At 36.8% G+C, this 17298-nt stretch overlaps 1 protein-coding gene across 2 annotated transcripts in view; it reads left to right on the plus strand.

The window, feature by feature from the left end:
• The first annotated feature begins 1374 nt into the window (after nt 1-1374).
• Nucleotides 1375-17298, plus strand: part of Fat3 (FAT atypical cadherin 3) — a 595529-nt gene continuing 579605 nt past the window's right edge. For both annotated transcript variants that reach the window (XR_007104020.1, XM_047518553.1), the window contains exon 1: nt 1375-1440. Coding sequence is in view for 1 of the 2 variants with exons in the window: in XM_047518553.1 (XP_047374509.1) it covers nt 1428-1440 (13 nt within the window). In the remaining variant the exon portion in view is untranslated. The remainder of the gene's footprint in view (nt 1441-17298) is intronic.

Consider the following 17298-nt stretch of genomic DNA (forward strand, 5'->3'; position numbering starts at 1 on the left):
TAGTAAATAATTACATATATTATTACCTGATTGCAAATCTGTAATTCTGGAACAAGACAGTAGATTTTCTTCTTTCTTGGAGGGTTATCTTTTATGTTGCCTATAGTTCATAATGCATGAGGGATGCCTATGATCTATTGTGCTCCTAAAATGTTCTGATTGTATAAATCTTATGAATTCAAGTTCTGTTATTATTTTTATTTTAAAAGATTCATTATTCTCTTTGGTATGGACAGCTTAAATTCTTGTTTTATAGATAAATCCTAAGCCATTCACTTCTTTATTGTTTATGGGTACAAAGATGCATATAAACTCTGCAAGGATGTTTTTCTATTTTAGCACCTAAGGGTTTTTGATTATAATATAAGCCAGTTATATGACATTTTAAATTCATTTTTATAGGTGGTTCATAAAAAATTAATATATTTCTGGTTATGAATATAAACTGGGTATACAAATACAGAAAGAATAGTTTTCTATTTTTTTTACATCCAAGCATTTTTTTTATTATAATAAATCCAGTTATAGGTCACTTTTGTGGAAAGGCCTTTATAGTTGTACAATAGTAACACCTAGTGTCCTTTTAAATAATAAGTCATTCAACTTTGTAGGTTGATCATCCAGTATGAGAAATAAAAAATCATTTTCCAGGCAGACTTTAACAACTGATTTAATTTGGAGATATTCAGTATTCCTTTATGAATTAATTTCTGACAGCCAGTTTAATACATCAAAAGGGAAAAAGAAAGAAAAACTGCATTTGAGGTTGTCTGTAATTAGCAGAGCTGACTTCTGAAGCACTGTTAAACCCCTACATGTGAGAAGTGGCTTATTCTGAAGGAATAGTGCCTTAAAAGAAAAAAAAAAAAATTTGAGGCTTAGAAGGGGCCCTCTGAACCAATTTCTGCTTTACTGATTCAGAGCTGATGCTTGTACTTTTTCTGTGAGGATGAGGCAGGAGGAGGACAGGCAATGTTCTGGGAATAGCCGTCATTTCTTAACGGAGTTTGCAAACAGAATTTATAGGCATAAGTGTGTCTTTTGCACCAGTTTAGTAAAATGACATCCACTCTCACAATGTTGCTACAGAAAGTCAAATCAATGAAGTGATGTGATAAAGATAGCCATATTTACTGTGGATCAATCAAATTCTACTGTACGTGTGATGTTTGCTTCAGACAGTTTTAGTAAATATACAGATCCCAGAGAAATTCCCCTTAAACTAGAATAAAACAATTCAAGTACTTCAGTAAAAATAAGCATCACTATTAATTGAAAACTGACAATACCCCAGACACTCTACCAATTCTGTCAACGTAGTCTTGTGCAAACTTCATTACCTCTGAGCAGGTGCTGTCCTTCATCTCCACAGATGGGAGTCTGAGTATGAAGGAGGTGAGTCCACTTGTTGATGGTCCTACACAGAGATGAGGAAGCTAAGTATGTTTGAGATCATAGCTTTTCTTAAAAACTACATATATTTTGCATGCTTCTAATTGTTTGTCATAATTTCTTTAAGAACATTTCGAATACGACATGTAGACCGAAAAACAGACTTTTTTCTTACAGTTGATGACATTATAAAATTGAAATTACATCATGATGTTTTGATTGTAGTTTTTGCACAACCAGGTATTTTTTTATATCCTACTTTCCTTACATTTTACTTCTTCAGCAATATGCTTACAGAATTTGAATTTATTTCAGTATTAGTTGAGGTAGGAGTGTAATTTTAGGAAGACAAAATCTGCTGAGGAAAAACTAATGAATTACATTTCATAATTATTGACTTTGCATTAATTTATTGGATAAGTAACAAACTTTAATGCCTGAATTTTACCAGTTTCTCAAGCCTCCAGGAATTCATGGGGAACATCTCAGACAAAGGTTTGCTGTTGTGAAGCTTATAGCTTTTTTTTGGTGGGGGGAAACAGATAATAAAGCAACAGATATGATTTCATGTGTTTTTATTTACTATTTTATATTATCAAAAATCTGGAAAGGCCCTATGAAACTAAGTATATGTTGTAAGTTCCGTTATTTTAATTGGAAACCCTATTTTCCTTCCTATTTTGCTTTGTCAAACTTACAGATTTCACACAAGGAACCTATTGGTTATTTTATAGATGTTTAGATTATCTTATGTTCTGGGTTTTTTGTGTGTTTGTTTTATTTTATTTTATCTTATTATGATACTGAAGATTGAACTTAGGGATGCTCTACCACTGAGCTACACCCCCAACCCTTTTTATATTTTATTTTGAGACAGGGTCTCAATCAGTTTGCTGAGGCTAACCTCAAATTTGCTATTGTTCTGCCTCAGTCTCCCAAGTAGCCACCATGCCCAGCTATGCTATTCTATTTTCAGCAGTTATCTTTCCAGGAGTTAATAAGGGTTGAAGGGCTTTGAACTGAACATAAATAGGAGAAGGAATAGGAGAAGCTGTTTGGCTGGATGAGGCTTCTACAGAGGCAACAAGGGAATAAGAACCACCCATCTCAGGAGAAGAATGAAATGTCATACGAGAGAATGCAGGACATTAACTTGGCAACTTTGCCTAAGACCAGCTTTTTGTATAACCCTTAGAACTGACAGCTCTTTCTACCAGGTTGTAAAAAGAGGCATAGGGGCAGGGCAGTGAAACAGAACCAAATGAGTGAAGTTCCTTGGCATTTTGTTTGTGGATGTCTATACCATACTAGCAACTGTATTGCCCCAAAGTGACATGGTTAAATAGCTGCAGAGTTGAGAATAGAACCTCATGATCATTTCATGGGAATCCTATGTAATGGTTCTTTGTGGTGGCATCCAGGAGAGAACAGACTTCCTCTAAATCACATTAGCTGAGAACGTTAAAGAATTTATGTGGCTGCAAGCACTGTATTGGAACCATACATCCTTTCTTTTCCACAGCTATTTCTTGGTCCTGTTGACCTTAGTGATGACTTTAACAGTGCTGGTGTGGCAGCTGCTTCATAACCTGTGCTTCTCAAACCTGGCTGTGCATCAGAATCAGAGGACCTCTAAAGGATAGATTCCCACATTACACTGTCTTAGGCCTCTTACTTATCAACGAATGATCAAGTAATTGCAGGTAAACCTTTCTTCAGTAGCAATAGAACTTTCTCTCTGTATACCCACAACAAAACAATAGATAGGCATCTCTTTCTTCCCCAACCCACCTCCTCCCCACTTACTATACATAACTTTGGAAAGGGAGAAGTAAGTGATAAATATCCCCGTTGCTTTTCCCAGAGGGCTTGACTGTCACTCAGATCACCATTAGAACCTGATTACCTCCCTTACTTCTGAAAGTATTACCCCACTTTCCCTTCACCACTGCCTTTGGCCTGAACCACTCTGCCTTTTGCAGGTGCCCTCATCTCTGTCCTACTGCCTAGGGAGCAGCCATGGAGGGTTCCTTCTCTTCCCCTAGGATAGTTGGTGGGAGGCCCTGGGCAAGACCCTCACAGATTTGGTGCAGTTTTCTGCTGTAGTGCTGAAAGCTGATTCTCCCTCTCCCTGTTGCTGACTGGAACTGGAAAGATGTACATCCATTTGTAGGAAAAAGTATCCATTGCCCCCTGATACATCCCTACTTTCCCTTCCTCACCTCTGGGGCGGCTTCTACTTTCTTTCTCTTATCAGTGCACTTTAAATTTGCTCTTTTTTTTGAAGGACTCTCTTCAACAGACCTGTCCTCCTGTTGGTGTATTTAAACATGTCATGTAAAACACTAACTTCGTGGTTATCAGCATTGCTCTTTGTTCTTCTTGTAATTTGCTTATTTCCTTGGTTTCTGTTGAGTTTTTCCTCCACGGACTCAGATTTGGTGCTTTCATTTGCCAAGAGCACCTCGGATGTATTTATTAGCTCTTTTGAAAAGAAACCAACTGGAAAACCTAAAGATACAGTACTTGGAATTTGTAGAGAGCACTTCTTCACAGTAACTCAGGTTTCTTTTAATGTGAAGTTATGCCATTCTTAGTTAAAATTGTAACTGTTGATTTAGCCATATTTTTTCTTCCAGTACATTTTTAAGAGGTGAATTTTAAGAAAGTCAGCCTTTCTGAAGAATTTGTTTATTGCAGAAACATTCAAGGTAAATGGTCCAGGATGAGAACAGATTTCACTGTTATAGAACCTTCAGGCTGGTAGGGGTTGAATTTCCTGTCTTCTGGAAAAGATTACCAGTCTTCTACTATTGATGAATTCTGGGCTGAAAATACCACACTGTAAATTCCTGGGTTACTCTGAGATTTACTTCATTTGGGATAGGATACTTGAACTAATTCAAAATGGTTATCGGTAATTCTCTGAACTTTTAAAGCAATAGCCTCCACTCTTTACATTGAAACACTGAACCAGAAGCCCTGAATTTGAAGCAGATAGAAGCAGAGCTTCTCTGGTTGTAGGGGTGGGAAGGTCTGCACTCCAGGGCTCTGATTTGAGAGTGCTTACATTATTTCCAGTTCTTTCTACCTGGTATACCATGCTTCTTGCAGAGAGAGGGTGGAGGCAAAACAGAAACCCAGAAGCTCTGCTATCTCTCTGTTATCTACTAAAACTAAACAGCTTCTTTCAAACCAAGGGCTAAGGTCTCCATTTCCAAACATGGGCTGTGAGACAAGATTTAAGAAATATTGATATTCTGAGAAGTCTTGCAGAAGAATCCAAGATCCAGAGATGATTTATTCTCTTCACCAGACCTTTTAAGACAAAAAGTTGTACCATGCATTGCAGAAAACTTCTAAAGGATGACATGTGAAAAAAGAAATTTCAAACACTTTAACATCTTGCTGATTGAGAATATTATTCCTGCCTACTGAGTATTTGAAAAAAATTAGGGTGTTGTTATATATTAAATTTTTGAAATCATTAGATAGGCGTAGACTCAGGTAAGTTCCAGACTAATGTTGGATGCTATGCTAGAGGACACAGAACTACTTGAAATTTGGGGGCTACCTAAAGCATTTCATGATACAACACCCTATTGAAATTTTGTAGCTTTTCTAACTCCTAGAAATCAGAAAGTCAGGGTGAGTTGGCAGGAAGTTTGGTCTTCGGAAACTTTACTGGAAGTCATCTGATATTATGATTAATTTTTCAGATCAATCATTTGACTGGGCATGGTGGTGCTCACCTGTAGTCCCAGCAACTCAAGAGGCTGAGTCAGGAGGATTGCAAGTTTGAGGCCAGCCTGGGTAACTTGGTGAGACCCTCTCAAAAATAAATAAATAAATAAATAAGTAAATAAATAAGTAAATAAAGTAATAAAGTAATAATACAAAGATCTAGGGATGTGGCCCTGTGGTAAAACACCCCTGGGTTCATCCCACCCCTCTGTCCAAATCACTGAACAATTTCACTGGGCAGGAATCAAGGATAGAAATGTTATAGAAGCAAATACAGTAGTTGCTTTGCCTTCCTATAAGTCATAGCTAATGTCCCTGTAAACTCCATCACAGATCTGTGTTCCCTGATCTTCCAGACCAGGATGTGTGCCCCTCCTGTGTCCCTTTACAGGCTCCTCCTGGGAATGTTAGTCATGATCCTGATTTATTTAATTATTTGCATATTTTTGAATTTCAAGTTTTTAAAGTTTAAATATTTGGGTAATTTTTAATTATAGTTTTTTAAACTGCTTACTTGCTTACAAATACCTTGTGAACATGTGTAATGCGTGTTTTTTGCATTATGACATCCCCACTCCATAGTACTGTACCTGCCATATCGTATGGACCCAATAAAAAAAAGTTTACTGAGTAAATGAGTAAGTGAATGAATGAATCACTTCTGAAACAACCAGACTTTTCTCCATCCTTGTTAGTACAGAGCAGCCATCGTGGGCACTTTAAATATCAAGGGGACAATCTAATGGAGCAGTTAAGAACATAGTGTTCTGGACCGAGTCTGACTGCCACTCATAGCCACTATGATGTTGGCAGTTGTCTTAACCTTTTTATACCTCAATGTCCTTTTCTATAAAGAGGAGATAAGAATAATGCCTACCCGATAGATTGCGAAAATAGTCTGGCACAGAGTGATTATTCAACATTCGAGGGGAAGATATAAATGAATTAAGCTGCTCTAAAACAAAATAAAGGAGAAATAGCACGTTGTCCATATTGCAGTCCTTCACTTCTTAGTAATAAAATCTTTGCTATTACAGCAATGACAGTAGTGGGTGAAATCAGAGAAGTAATTCATTGCCTAAATATTTGAAATGTGGGGGTAACATCTGCCCGATTACAACAGAGAAAATTACTTAAAACTAAGAGTGTTAAATTCATATGTAAATACCCTTAACTTAGTGGAAAACTATTCTACAGGATATAAAAATCTTTCAAACTTATCCAGATATTGAAATCTGACAATAGATAAACTTTATTTTTGTGTCTAAATGATACTAAATATTTTGGGCTCTGCTTTATGGAGTAGGACATGGAACTCCAGGAGGAAAACGGGAATGCCTTTTACGCTCTGGATATGAGAAGCCCGCCAAAAGCTCATGTGAGAAACAACCCAAAAAGGTTCAGAGAAGAAATGATTGGGTTGTGATAGCATTAACCTAATCAGCGAATTACTCACTGATGGGATTAATTGAGTGGTAACTGAAGGCAGGTGGACTGTGGCTGAAGGAGGTAGAGTATTAGGGTCGTGGCTTCGGGGGTGTATATTTGTGTTTGGCAAGTGGAGATTCTCCTCTCTCTCCCCCTCCCTCCTCCCCTCCCTTATCCCTCTCTCCCTCCCTGCGCTTTCTGATCATCATGTGGGCCACATTCTTCTGACATGATGTTCTGCTTCACCTCAAACCCCAAGAAATGAAGTCTGTGAACTGAGGCCTCTTAAACTGTGAGTCCCCAATATAAACTTTTCCTCCTCTAACATTGTTTTGATCGGGTCTTTTAGACCACAGTGAAAAAGCTAACTAAAACACCAGGCTGAGAAGAGTTGAGAACATGTTTAGTTCACACACATTATTAAATGCTCATGGTTTTCCTCAGCAATATAGAATGCTCTAAATATTTTGAATTTATGGTCAAGGAGTTTATAAGAACAAATTGTTTCGATACACACACACACACACACACGTGTGTGTGTGTGCGCATACACATACTACTCACTTGTAGAGTTTATAAGGCACTGTGGCCATAAGACAAAAGATGCCCTCCAAATTTAAGATCATTAATGTTATAAAAATAGATAAGTAAATATAAATAAGACAGGGAATTAGAAAATCAAAATGTAAAACCAAAAGAAAATGTGCACGTCATTTGGCTTGACTGATTCAAGCTGTTTCTACATGTAAAGTGCTGTGATTCCTCAAAGTTCATTAGTAATTTAAAAGGCTGTATTGTCACTAGTATTTATTATGGATTTACTCTGAGCTGCATTTTATGTATGGTGCATCAATTACACCAAAATTCTGTGAGGTAGGTTTGTGATGCACATTTGTAACTGAGAAACCAGAGGTTTAGAGATGTTAATTTGTCCAAGATTATATAGCTAATAAATTGTGTAGCCGGGATATGAACCCAGATCTGCCCTGCTCCCAGTGCTGTGTACTCTAGAGGTCAATTAGGCTATAAATCAGATAATCTGAGCCCTTCGAAAAGCCTGGATTCCTTTTAACACTAGCAACTGGTTCTAGGTTGTTGAGCAACCATCACTCTTCTTACTAGTTGTTTGAAATTTTTTGGTTTCTATAGCCTGCTCTTGACTATCCTGGGATTGGCTCAGAAAAATTCCAAATAAAATCCTTGTGCCCTATCTGAAAGCCTGTCACTTCTGAGAATGATAAAATAAACAAAAAATAAGTAAATAAATACTTCCATGTTAAGACTTGTGAGAGAATAACTACGGTGAGACTAACTCCTAAATGCATAAAAACCTGATGTGGTCTTTTCCATTTTTTCCTAAGATTGTCTTGCCCCCTTGCAAAAGGCAGAGATTCTGTTTTTAATGGCTATTTGCAATTTCAACTCAGGTCGTGTTATAAAGTTTACATTTAAAGGTTTACAGTGGTACCAGATACAGTCTAAATTTGAAAGTAGCTGTGGGGGAGATGACTTTAACATTTCCCCAGGGAAGTGGACTGGAAAATTGCTGGAGAGTGAACTGTAGGGAACAATCTTGAATTGGTCTCTTGGGTTGGACATAATTACCTAATGGATTTTCCATCTCTCAAAATTTTAGGAAGGAAAAAATTGCCTTAAAAAAATAACAACAAAAAAGTGAAACCGGCAACCTCTTCCATTTCTCTTCAGGACTATAAACTCCTAACCTCCTGTTGAGCCTTTGAAGAATGGGTGTATATTGGGGTAAAAACAAACCAAAGGAAAGCATGTGGGAGAGAACTTAGATTGATGTGTGATTAAAAACGCATGGATTATAGCGCTCCATTTGCCCTTTTAAGTCATCACTGAGTGTTGAGATTCTGTTTCGTTCAAGAACGTTTTTGGTACAACTGGAGCCATATTTTAATGAACAATATAGCCTAATTATGATTGAGCCTTTTATTTTTCCATGGACTGTGAAGGTATTTGTAGTCATTTAGCTGTTTTCTTACCTGTCAGCTTTCTGGCCAGCAGGGTCCATTTTGTATTATATATTATATATCATATTATATGTTATATAGTTTTCACCCAGAACACTCACATCTGTATCCCTTCTCTTGCTTAGAATTTTTTAGTGTCCAAGAACTTTAAACCTAGTTCTCTCCCCAACAAATGAATATATCCCAATACATTTTCTGTTTTAATGTGATTTTTTTATTATTCAGCATACCCCAGGGATGACAATGCATCTACTTATTCTCTTATTGTATTTTATTATTGATTTTGGGAATAAATATGCTCCAGAAGAGGGAGTCATTCTCTATGATCCCAAGTACATTCATTGAAAAAGTGTGAGTGTTGCTGTGTGCATAATGTATTAGAGCTGAGGTGGGCCTACAAATTAAACATCCTGACCCATTGCTTTCTAGAGGGAAAGAAGCAAGTCATTTTCAGGAGAAACTAAAACAACAGGAGCTCTGAGAGATCAAAGTACTATGAAATTCAGACTAGGGAGACCTTGCCCTAACTTCAAGGTCCATGGGGTGAATTAGTTGCAGTCTTGACTGGACTGAGAAGTGGTGTTACAGCTGGGTACAGTGGCATGAGCAGAGGCCCAAGACTGGGAAATGGAAGTACACTGAGAAGAGACTGTGCCTGCTTTCCTTTGATTGGAGTTATGGTTGTGTGGAAGATGGTCGTGAAGGAGAATATTGGTGCTGGATTTTGAGGAATGTTTGATGTCAGGAAGGAAACTTGAACTTTATGAACTTGGCAGTTGAGCTTCCCTAGCATCTTGACGTCATTCCGGACCACTGATTATTGTAGAATTATCTGGAGGCAGTCAGCATGTACAGTGGATTGGAGGGACCTGGGGGCACAGAGAGAGATGTACCATTGAGGCAGATCAGTTAAGATGAATTGTAATAACAGATGATCCTAAAGCAGGTGGAATGGACATGGGGACAACAGACCAAGGACTATGGAAGGAGACCCAACAATATACTATTTTCATGTGGAATAAAACAGATGAAGGAGTAGTAGTTATATGACAAGGAGAGAGTTGATGGCATTAACAGAATTAGGTGAAAAAGGAGGAGTGTGTGTATGTGTGTGCTAAGTTGGGATTTTCTGTGCAGAAAAGAACTATGGTAACACTGGTGTTCTGTCTGTTCATAATCTGACACTTCCTTAGCAGCATAATCCTGGTAAACTGTTATACCTCTGAGTGTGCTTCTGCATTCATAAGATATATCTTTAATTTGTAGATTCATTATTCCAAATATCACTTGTTTAAGAGAATAGAGAATGGAATGGTTCAAGTAGTTCTCAGAAAGTAAGAAATAGGAAGAGCAGGAAATACAAGATGGAAATAGTTGCAGTTTCTTCCTCCTGCAAAAGATTTAGACTCTTGACATTTAAAGCGGAAAAGCACAATTTGAATGAATGATGGGAAGTTATGTTAATTAGTTGGTGAAGAGACAGAAGATTCCCTCTTGACACTTAAGATGGCAATAATTTGGGGCAGCACCTATACTGGCCACATTTATAATTAAGACCAATAGTACAATTGTTAATACATAAGAAATGTCCTGAAATTTCCAGAGATCACACTAATGGATTTTCAGTGACTTTTACAAAGCTAAAAACGGAAACTACTTTCAGGTTCCTTTTTTATGCCGTGTGGTAGATACCACAAGAGGAGTTCCACTTTGGGGAGGTGGTATAGATATATTAAGTCTCAGAACTTAGGACTTCAGAAAGGACTGAAATTCTTCTCTAGGTCTAACAACTTGTAAATAATTGTATGACTTCTAAGCTACTTGAAATGTTGAGTTGAAATGAATTGGAAGGGAATGGAACCTGCCATTGAAAACCAATGGATTGAACTTTGCTAAATGACAGAGGGGACCTAATTGACCTCCCCAGTGTTTAAAAGAGAGTTATCAACCTGCTTTCATGTCTCCTTTTTGGCCTTTTTCATGTAAGAGGTGGGGAACAGAAAATGTGGTGGGAGTGTCTTTAGTGTTTTTAGAATGAAACTGGATTTGCCCTCAAGTCTTTCAAAGATGAGACAGTTTTACTTACCAGGGAGAGGATCTATTACACCCTGAGCAGCTGCTATTTTTGAGGCAGGAAAGTGAAGCTGGAGAGCTTTGTACAGCTGTCATGCAGAATTCTAAACACCCATTTGATAAAACCTGTCAGTGTGACCTGGTTTCTTGGGCAGATACAACTGATGGTTGTAGCCTCTTTCCCTGCTAGTCCTCTTTCATCAGTTTTGTTTTTATTTCCCCTTAGGTATGTTCCAGATTTAGCATCTTAGAAGTGGTGTACCTGTGTGTGTGTGTGTGTGTGTGTGTGTGTGGTGTGTATGTGTATATTAGGAGTATTCATTTGTGTGATTGAACTCAGACTCGCATTTGTCTTCCAGGACAAACATTCAAAAAATTTTTGACCCAAGGATCTCAAAAGTTTGCCCTGTAGGGAAAAGAAATAGTAAACATCCTTATCAGCTTTCTTATTTGGTTATAAAAGTGGTAAGGCATGAAATCGAAACAGATGGAATAAAAATAACTAGATTTATCTTTCTTGGTTGAAGTTTGCTGACAATTCCTTTAACATCTAATTCTCATTTTCTTTATACACACACACACACACACACACACACACATATTTTAGTTGTTGATGGACCTTTATTTTATTCATTTATTTATATGCGGTTCTGCGAATTGAACCCAGTGCCTCACACATGCTAGGCAAGCACTCTACCACTGAGCTACAACCCCAGCCCCTAACTCTCACTTTCAATAGTTCTTCAAGGTCCTCTAAGGTCCTATGGATACATGCACAAGTGTTAAGTCCTCAAACAGGTCTGTTACTGGAAATGTGCCCCAGACTAATTCAGGGTCCATAATATAGACCAGGAAGCTTATTTTATGCATCTGTAATAAATAGATTGTGAAGTTAATATATCACCTGATCCCTTATCTGTCTTGAAGTGGACACAGTGTAGTTACTATCTTGGGTTATACCCAAGGAGGTATATGTTTTTCATGCCCTCTCCTTGATAAGTTAATATGGACTTTATAACATCCTTCCATAGAAGAGTTGAGACAATTTTCAGAATTGCAAGCTGACTGTGTATGCCAACACATAGGACATCAGATAGACAGCAAAATAACTTAAGTAGTGGGTATCCTATTCACTTTTTGTCTGCAGATATTAAACAGTTTGAATAGCTGGGGAAAAATTGTTATATCATTATCTGTGGGTAGTGTGGTGATAGTTTATTATAGGGCAGAGTTACTGAAAGAGAAAGAGCCGTATCATTATTCATATTTAAAAATGCTATGACAATGTACTACTTCAGATGAGTGTTGTTCCCATAAATCATCTCAAATCTCTGTACTCAGGGGATTTTTGAAAAGATAGTATTTTCAGAGGCAAAATTATTTCAATTTCTTCATGGGAGGAATTTTAGAATGTAAGGAGGAATTCGTCCAAGCAAGAAAGCCATTTTTTTGTGTGTGTGTTCACATCATTAAATAGAAAAGGTACAAGAAATACATCAAGTTTAAAAATGTCTTAAAGAATTTCTCCCCAGCTTGGAGCCTCAGACCTCTGAGTAATTAAAGTGTGTGATTGTCAAGTATTGTTAGTATTGTTGTAGTCTGAATAAAAAAACCAGATTCCTCTTCATTTTGGGTTATCAAAAGGGCCTCTTAAAAAGGGTTGAGAACTGTACTCTATAGCAAGGTTGTAAAAGTGATGGTACAGTTTTCTCCTTTGTCTTTTTAATTTAGCTATTATGTATGGAATTTATATCCCCAAATCTTACCATTTGATATTTCAGCCCACTTCAGAATAACACAACAAAATTACAGTCACCAATTGAACTCAGTTCAGTACAACATTCACTCTAATGGCCTTAGAGCTTCCGAAGTTTTTCATGATTCCTACACCTGCATGGGTGTGTGACTTATGTATTAATACTTGATTGTTCAGGAAATTCCTTTTTGAAATCAGAGTAATGCTACAACTAAGAGTTATATCTAATGCACTTCAAAACTTCAAACTAGTTATTTGACCTATTCATAATAGTTGGATGGCAAGGCATTTTAGCCATTCTTTTTTATTAAGGTTCCCCAAATTTATGTCTTCTACTCATTTATCTCATTTAATATATTATAACTTCTTTTCTCAGCATTTTAGGTGTTTCTGTTCTTATGTTGTTTTATTTACACACATACACACACACACATGAAAGTTTATATGTATATATATATATGAGAGTATGCATACATATATAATATATATTTATAGTCATATAAATTGAATCAAATTAGTGGTTGCAATTTTGTGCTGTTCTGAGTGGGGCTGAAATGTATCTATATATATATGTCATATATATACTCTTAAATATATACAAACATAAACAAAAAAGGGAATAAAAAACTGAAATGTGGGGGAAATATATAAACACATGCATATATATACATGTACATATATATAAAAAGAAATAGAAGGACACAGAGAGCAAGAATACATGCACACACACACACACACACACACACACACACCACACATAGATTTTTAAATATGCATAGGTTAGGTCTCTAGAAGAATAAATAGACTTGGGCATTATTCTCTTGCATATGACCTAAAAAGCTTTCACAAAGCCTACCATATTAGATTAGTTTTTACTTTCCACGGTGTGTCTGAAAAGATGGAATAGTGGCAAGAACCCCCTAAGAAGTTAATGATTAATTGGAAATTCTGTTGACTTGGTCATGAAGTAGATTGAGACCTCTTCATCTGTCCTTGATTGAGAATGACTGCTCATGTGTGGATTTAATAGCCTTCAGAATTCTTCATCTTTCCTTCTCATGTATTTTTTTAAATAAGTAACTGTCTCTTTCTAAAAGAAATTTGTATGCATGTACATTTGTATCAATGAGTCCCTATTATGTATAATTACAATGCACAAATAAAAAGCTTAAATTTCAATTATATAAACATTTTGAAAGTTAAATATAAGTTAAAGTTAAAGAATGGATCTCTTGAGGACTGGATAGAAAGAGAAAATATATGCCCACCCTTACCAAGTTCAAAGAGTCGCTTGGAATATCAGGCTCTTTCCATCTTAGCTCAGAATTGGAGAACTAATCTTGAACTGTTACAAGATATTTATAAGGGAACCTTGGTTGGTCCTTCTTTTCTCAGAAAACAGTGTCAGACCTTTTAATGATATATCTAAAGTCTTAGAGAATTGAGCAAAATCATTTCCTCCTCCAATGGAATTTTGCTAGATCTTTCTAGGGCAGAATGGAATATATTTTACTAATTCAAAAAATATAGAAAGATAATTGAAACAAGTTTTATTTTCATAAGTATCTGGGAATTCAGTTTCATGTCCTTTTGGGAAAACTAGCATATGGTACTGGGATAAGTGCAAGGCTAAGAAACATTCCCAAAAAGGAACGAGATGCAGAGTGCACACATCTCATCTGAGTCAACAGCACCTGGTCCAAATGTAAATGGTTGCAAGTTCTTCTGAAGGATGGTTGTCAGCGCTATTATAGGAGTTAAAAATTAGTAGTACCATGGAGAAATAAGCAATAATTCTCTTCAGGGTGGCCACTGAACACTTCTAATGGGCTTCTTAGGCACTGCTGTACTACAGTCATCTTTTTTCTTTCTTTCCCTTCTTTATTTCTTCTCTCTTTGTAACTGGGTGTTCCACCCCACATTGTTTATTTTAATACCAAAATGCCCATCTACCTGGGCATCCTCCATAACTTTTTCCCCCACTGTGCAGACCTCTGTGATGAAAAGCTGACCAGCTGTGGGGTCGAGCCTCTCTGTGTTAACCCAGCCATTGTTCACTGTGCACCATGATTCTCATGGTCCCATCCATCATTTCTTTTTTCAATTCATGTAACCTGGTTTTCCTCAGGATTTGTGTGTCCTATCCTAGTCTGGAGTCATACACGCAGTATTTGTCCTTAAGTCACAACTGACAGTTGTAAATTAGAAATTTGTATCTTACAAAAGATATTTCATATTAGTGCTATGGGAACAAGAATTGTATCTCTGCTTAATGTAGATTTTAAAGGTATATGAAAAGCTATCCATCCTACTTCTGAAATTTCCTTTCTGATGTGAATGCCCAAGATCTGAAGATTGGATTTTCTGAGTAAAATTGCATTTATTTTAAACTGTTGTATAGTAAACATAGTGTTTGAACATAGGTATAAATGTATGTGTATAACTTTAGCTTAATTCTAAATGCTTTAAAGTGAACCAATTAAAAAATATTCTTCCAGCATATTGTCTGTCAGCATGAATCATACTCTACTTTGTGTTGCTTTCAAACTTCCCTTTTTTATTGTGGCTTCATTCTCTAGCTATATTTCTAGGGCCCCTGAGATTAGGAACCTATTTTTGACATTCAGTTTTAGAACAAATGAAAGTTGATATATAGCGATCTACTCCTGAGTTGGATGCGATATGTGAGAGAGGTGCTCAAGGAAAAAGTGCTACCAGCTGGATGTGATTATTCTGATTTCACAGACTGAGAAAATAACTGCAGAGTAGTGAGGTAACTTACCCATCGCCCATCTTTATGTTTGAGCTCTTGGCCAGTCACTGCCATCCAGTAGTCTCATTGGGGCTTTGTTTTGCCTCTTCTACCTCAAACATTCTATATGTTATTCTGTTGACCTTGGGCACTTTAATGATAGAAATGAAAAATAATAGGACAAGCAAAAGAACATTGACACTAATGCTGGTGTTTACTTCAGATTTGTGTGCAGAACACTTTGAGATTCAAATTCTGAGTTGTGCTTCCTTGTTGTACACTTCTCAGAGGAGTAGGACTTATTTCATGGCCTTGGTTCCCACATATGAAGAACAGAATGTAAATAGTTTTCTATAGTGCAAATGAAATGTGTATTGAAGTGGTTAAACAGTAGAAACCAGTCTTGGGTTGTTTTAAGGACATTAAATCATCTCTGTCCCTTTGCCTATAAAATATGCATTTAGAAGGGGTGAACCAGTAATTCAGAATGACCACTTTCACATACCGTACACTTACTGTGGGTGAATCAAGGTTGCTATTACCATGGAAATAGTTTCATTTTCTCCTTTTTTGAGTATAAACACACACAGTTCAAATATTGCTCAAGTTTGCATTTCATATTTCTCTTTTCTAAGTTCATGTTACAAAGAAAAGGACGTGGAGGAGACACTAGCCTTGTATCCTTGGTGTTATTCCATTGGTTGTCTCACACCCAGCTCCTTGTGGAGGTCCTAGAATTTAGTTGTCACTAGATGATGCTGGCACCTTTCCTTAAGGACAGTCATGGTGAGAGATTAGATATCTTTCTTCTTTAGTGTTACCATTGAAAGATTGACACATTTATTTATTTCAACTTGGATTTGAAATCTGTCTTGTTGGCAAAGAGGATTCCAAGTCAGTTACTCCTTTAGAATGTAAGGATGTTATTCTGTGAATATTCCTGGCAGTCAGAAGAAAAAACAAAAAAAAAAAAGGAAGAAGAAGAAACAAAATAATTTTTAGGCTAAGAGTCTAGTCATCACCATGGCTCCCTGGAGATTTTTATGCTGAGGTGTTGTTTGTGCCTCACTGTGTGAGTTAAGAGGACCACTGAAGAATCAGGGGGCTGGAATTCTATATTTGTTTGAAAGACAAAAAAATTATTATTGCCTTATGCTTAGCTATGTTAACAACAATAAATGTTGAGGAGTTAAAAAGAAACACCAAAACTCCCCCTCCTTGTTCCACTGTACTTCACTGTACTCCCTTCTCTGTTTTTTTTTTTTTTTTTTTTTTTTACCCCTCCTCCACCCTCAAATATCAAATGAGTGCCAGGCAAAAATGTGAATGGAGCAGACTTCTTTTTCTATCTTTGTAGAGTTCCAGTCTCATGGGGAAGACAGATGTGTGAACAAGAAATCGCAATATGGTATTCACAGTCTCTGAGAAGACTTTGGTGTTGGGGAAGACTCTAAGGTTGGATGTGCCAGGTCATTAGAGCCCCTGTAACGCATGTCATAAACAAAGTAGGCTGTGAACATCAGAAATATATTAATTTATTTTTCATAGTTCTGGAGTCTGAGAAATTCAAGACTAACACAATGGCAGATTTGGTATCTGGTAAGAACCCATTTTCTGGGTCATAGATGGCACCTTCTGACTGTGACTTCATAGGGTCTTTTTCATAAAGGCCTTTGGAGTTTATATTTCAACCAATGAATGTGGGGGACACAAATCTTCAGACCATAGCAATGGGGAAACGGCGGGAGATCCCATTCTTCTTTTCCCCTCCCCTCCATTCTCCCTTCCTTTTTCCTCCATCTCTCCCTGTTATTTGAGTTAAACTTTAGCACTTGTCCCAGCTGAAATTATGACTTCAATAACTACTTTTTGTTATTAAGCATAAGATACAATTTGTAATATTTTCCTCTAAGTCTTTAACTTAGAAGATTTATCTCCATTCTAAATGCCTCTTTTAAAGGAATGCCCACTAGTTTTTCATTAAGAGAAAGGGGTAATAAATAAGCTACACTTCTTTTCAGCATTTGTGGAGGTAGCTCTCTGAGCAATTCAGGCTGTTTATTTCATTCTCTGGTTGGAGAACCTGGCCCCACTATGAAAAATAATGTCCAAATACCCTTGAAACTATATTTTCTCTTTAGTATGGGCAGGAGCTA

This window comes from Sciurus carolinensis, chromosome 11, assembly GCF_902686445.1.
Source record: "Sciurus carolinensis chromosome 11, mSciCar1.2, whole genome shotgun sequence".
Lineage (NCBI taxonomy): Eukaryota > Metazoa > Chordata > Mammalia > Rodentia > Sciuridae > Sciurus > Sciurus carolinensis.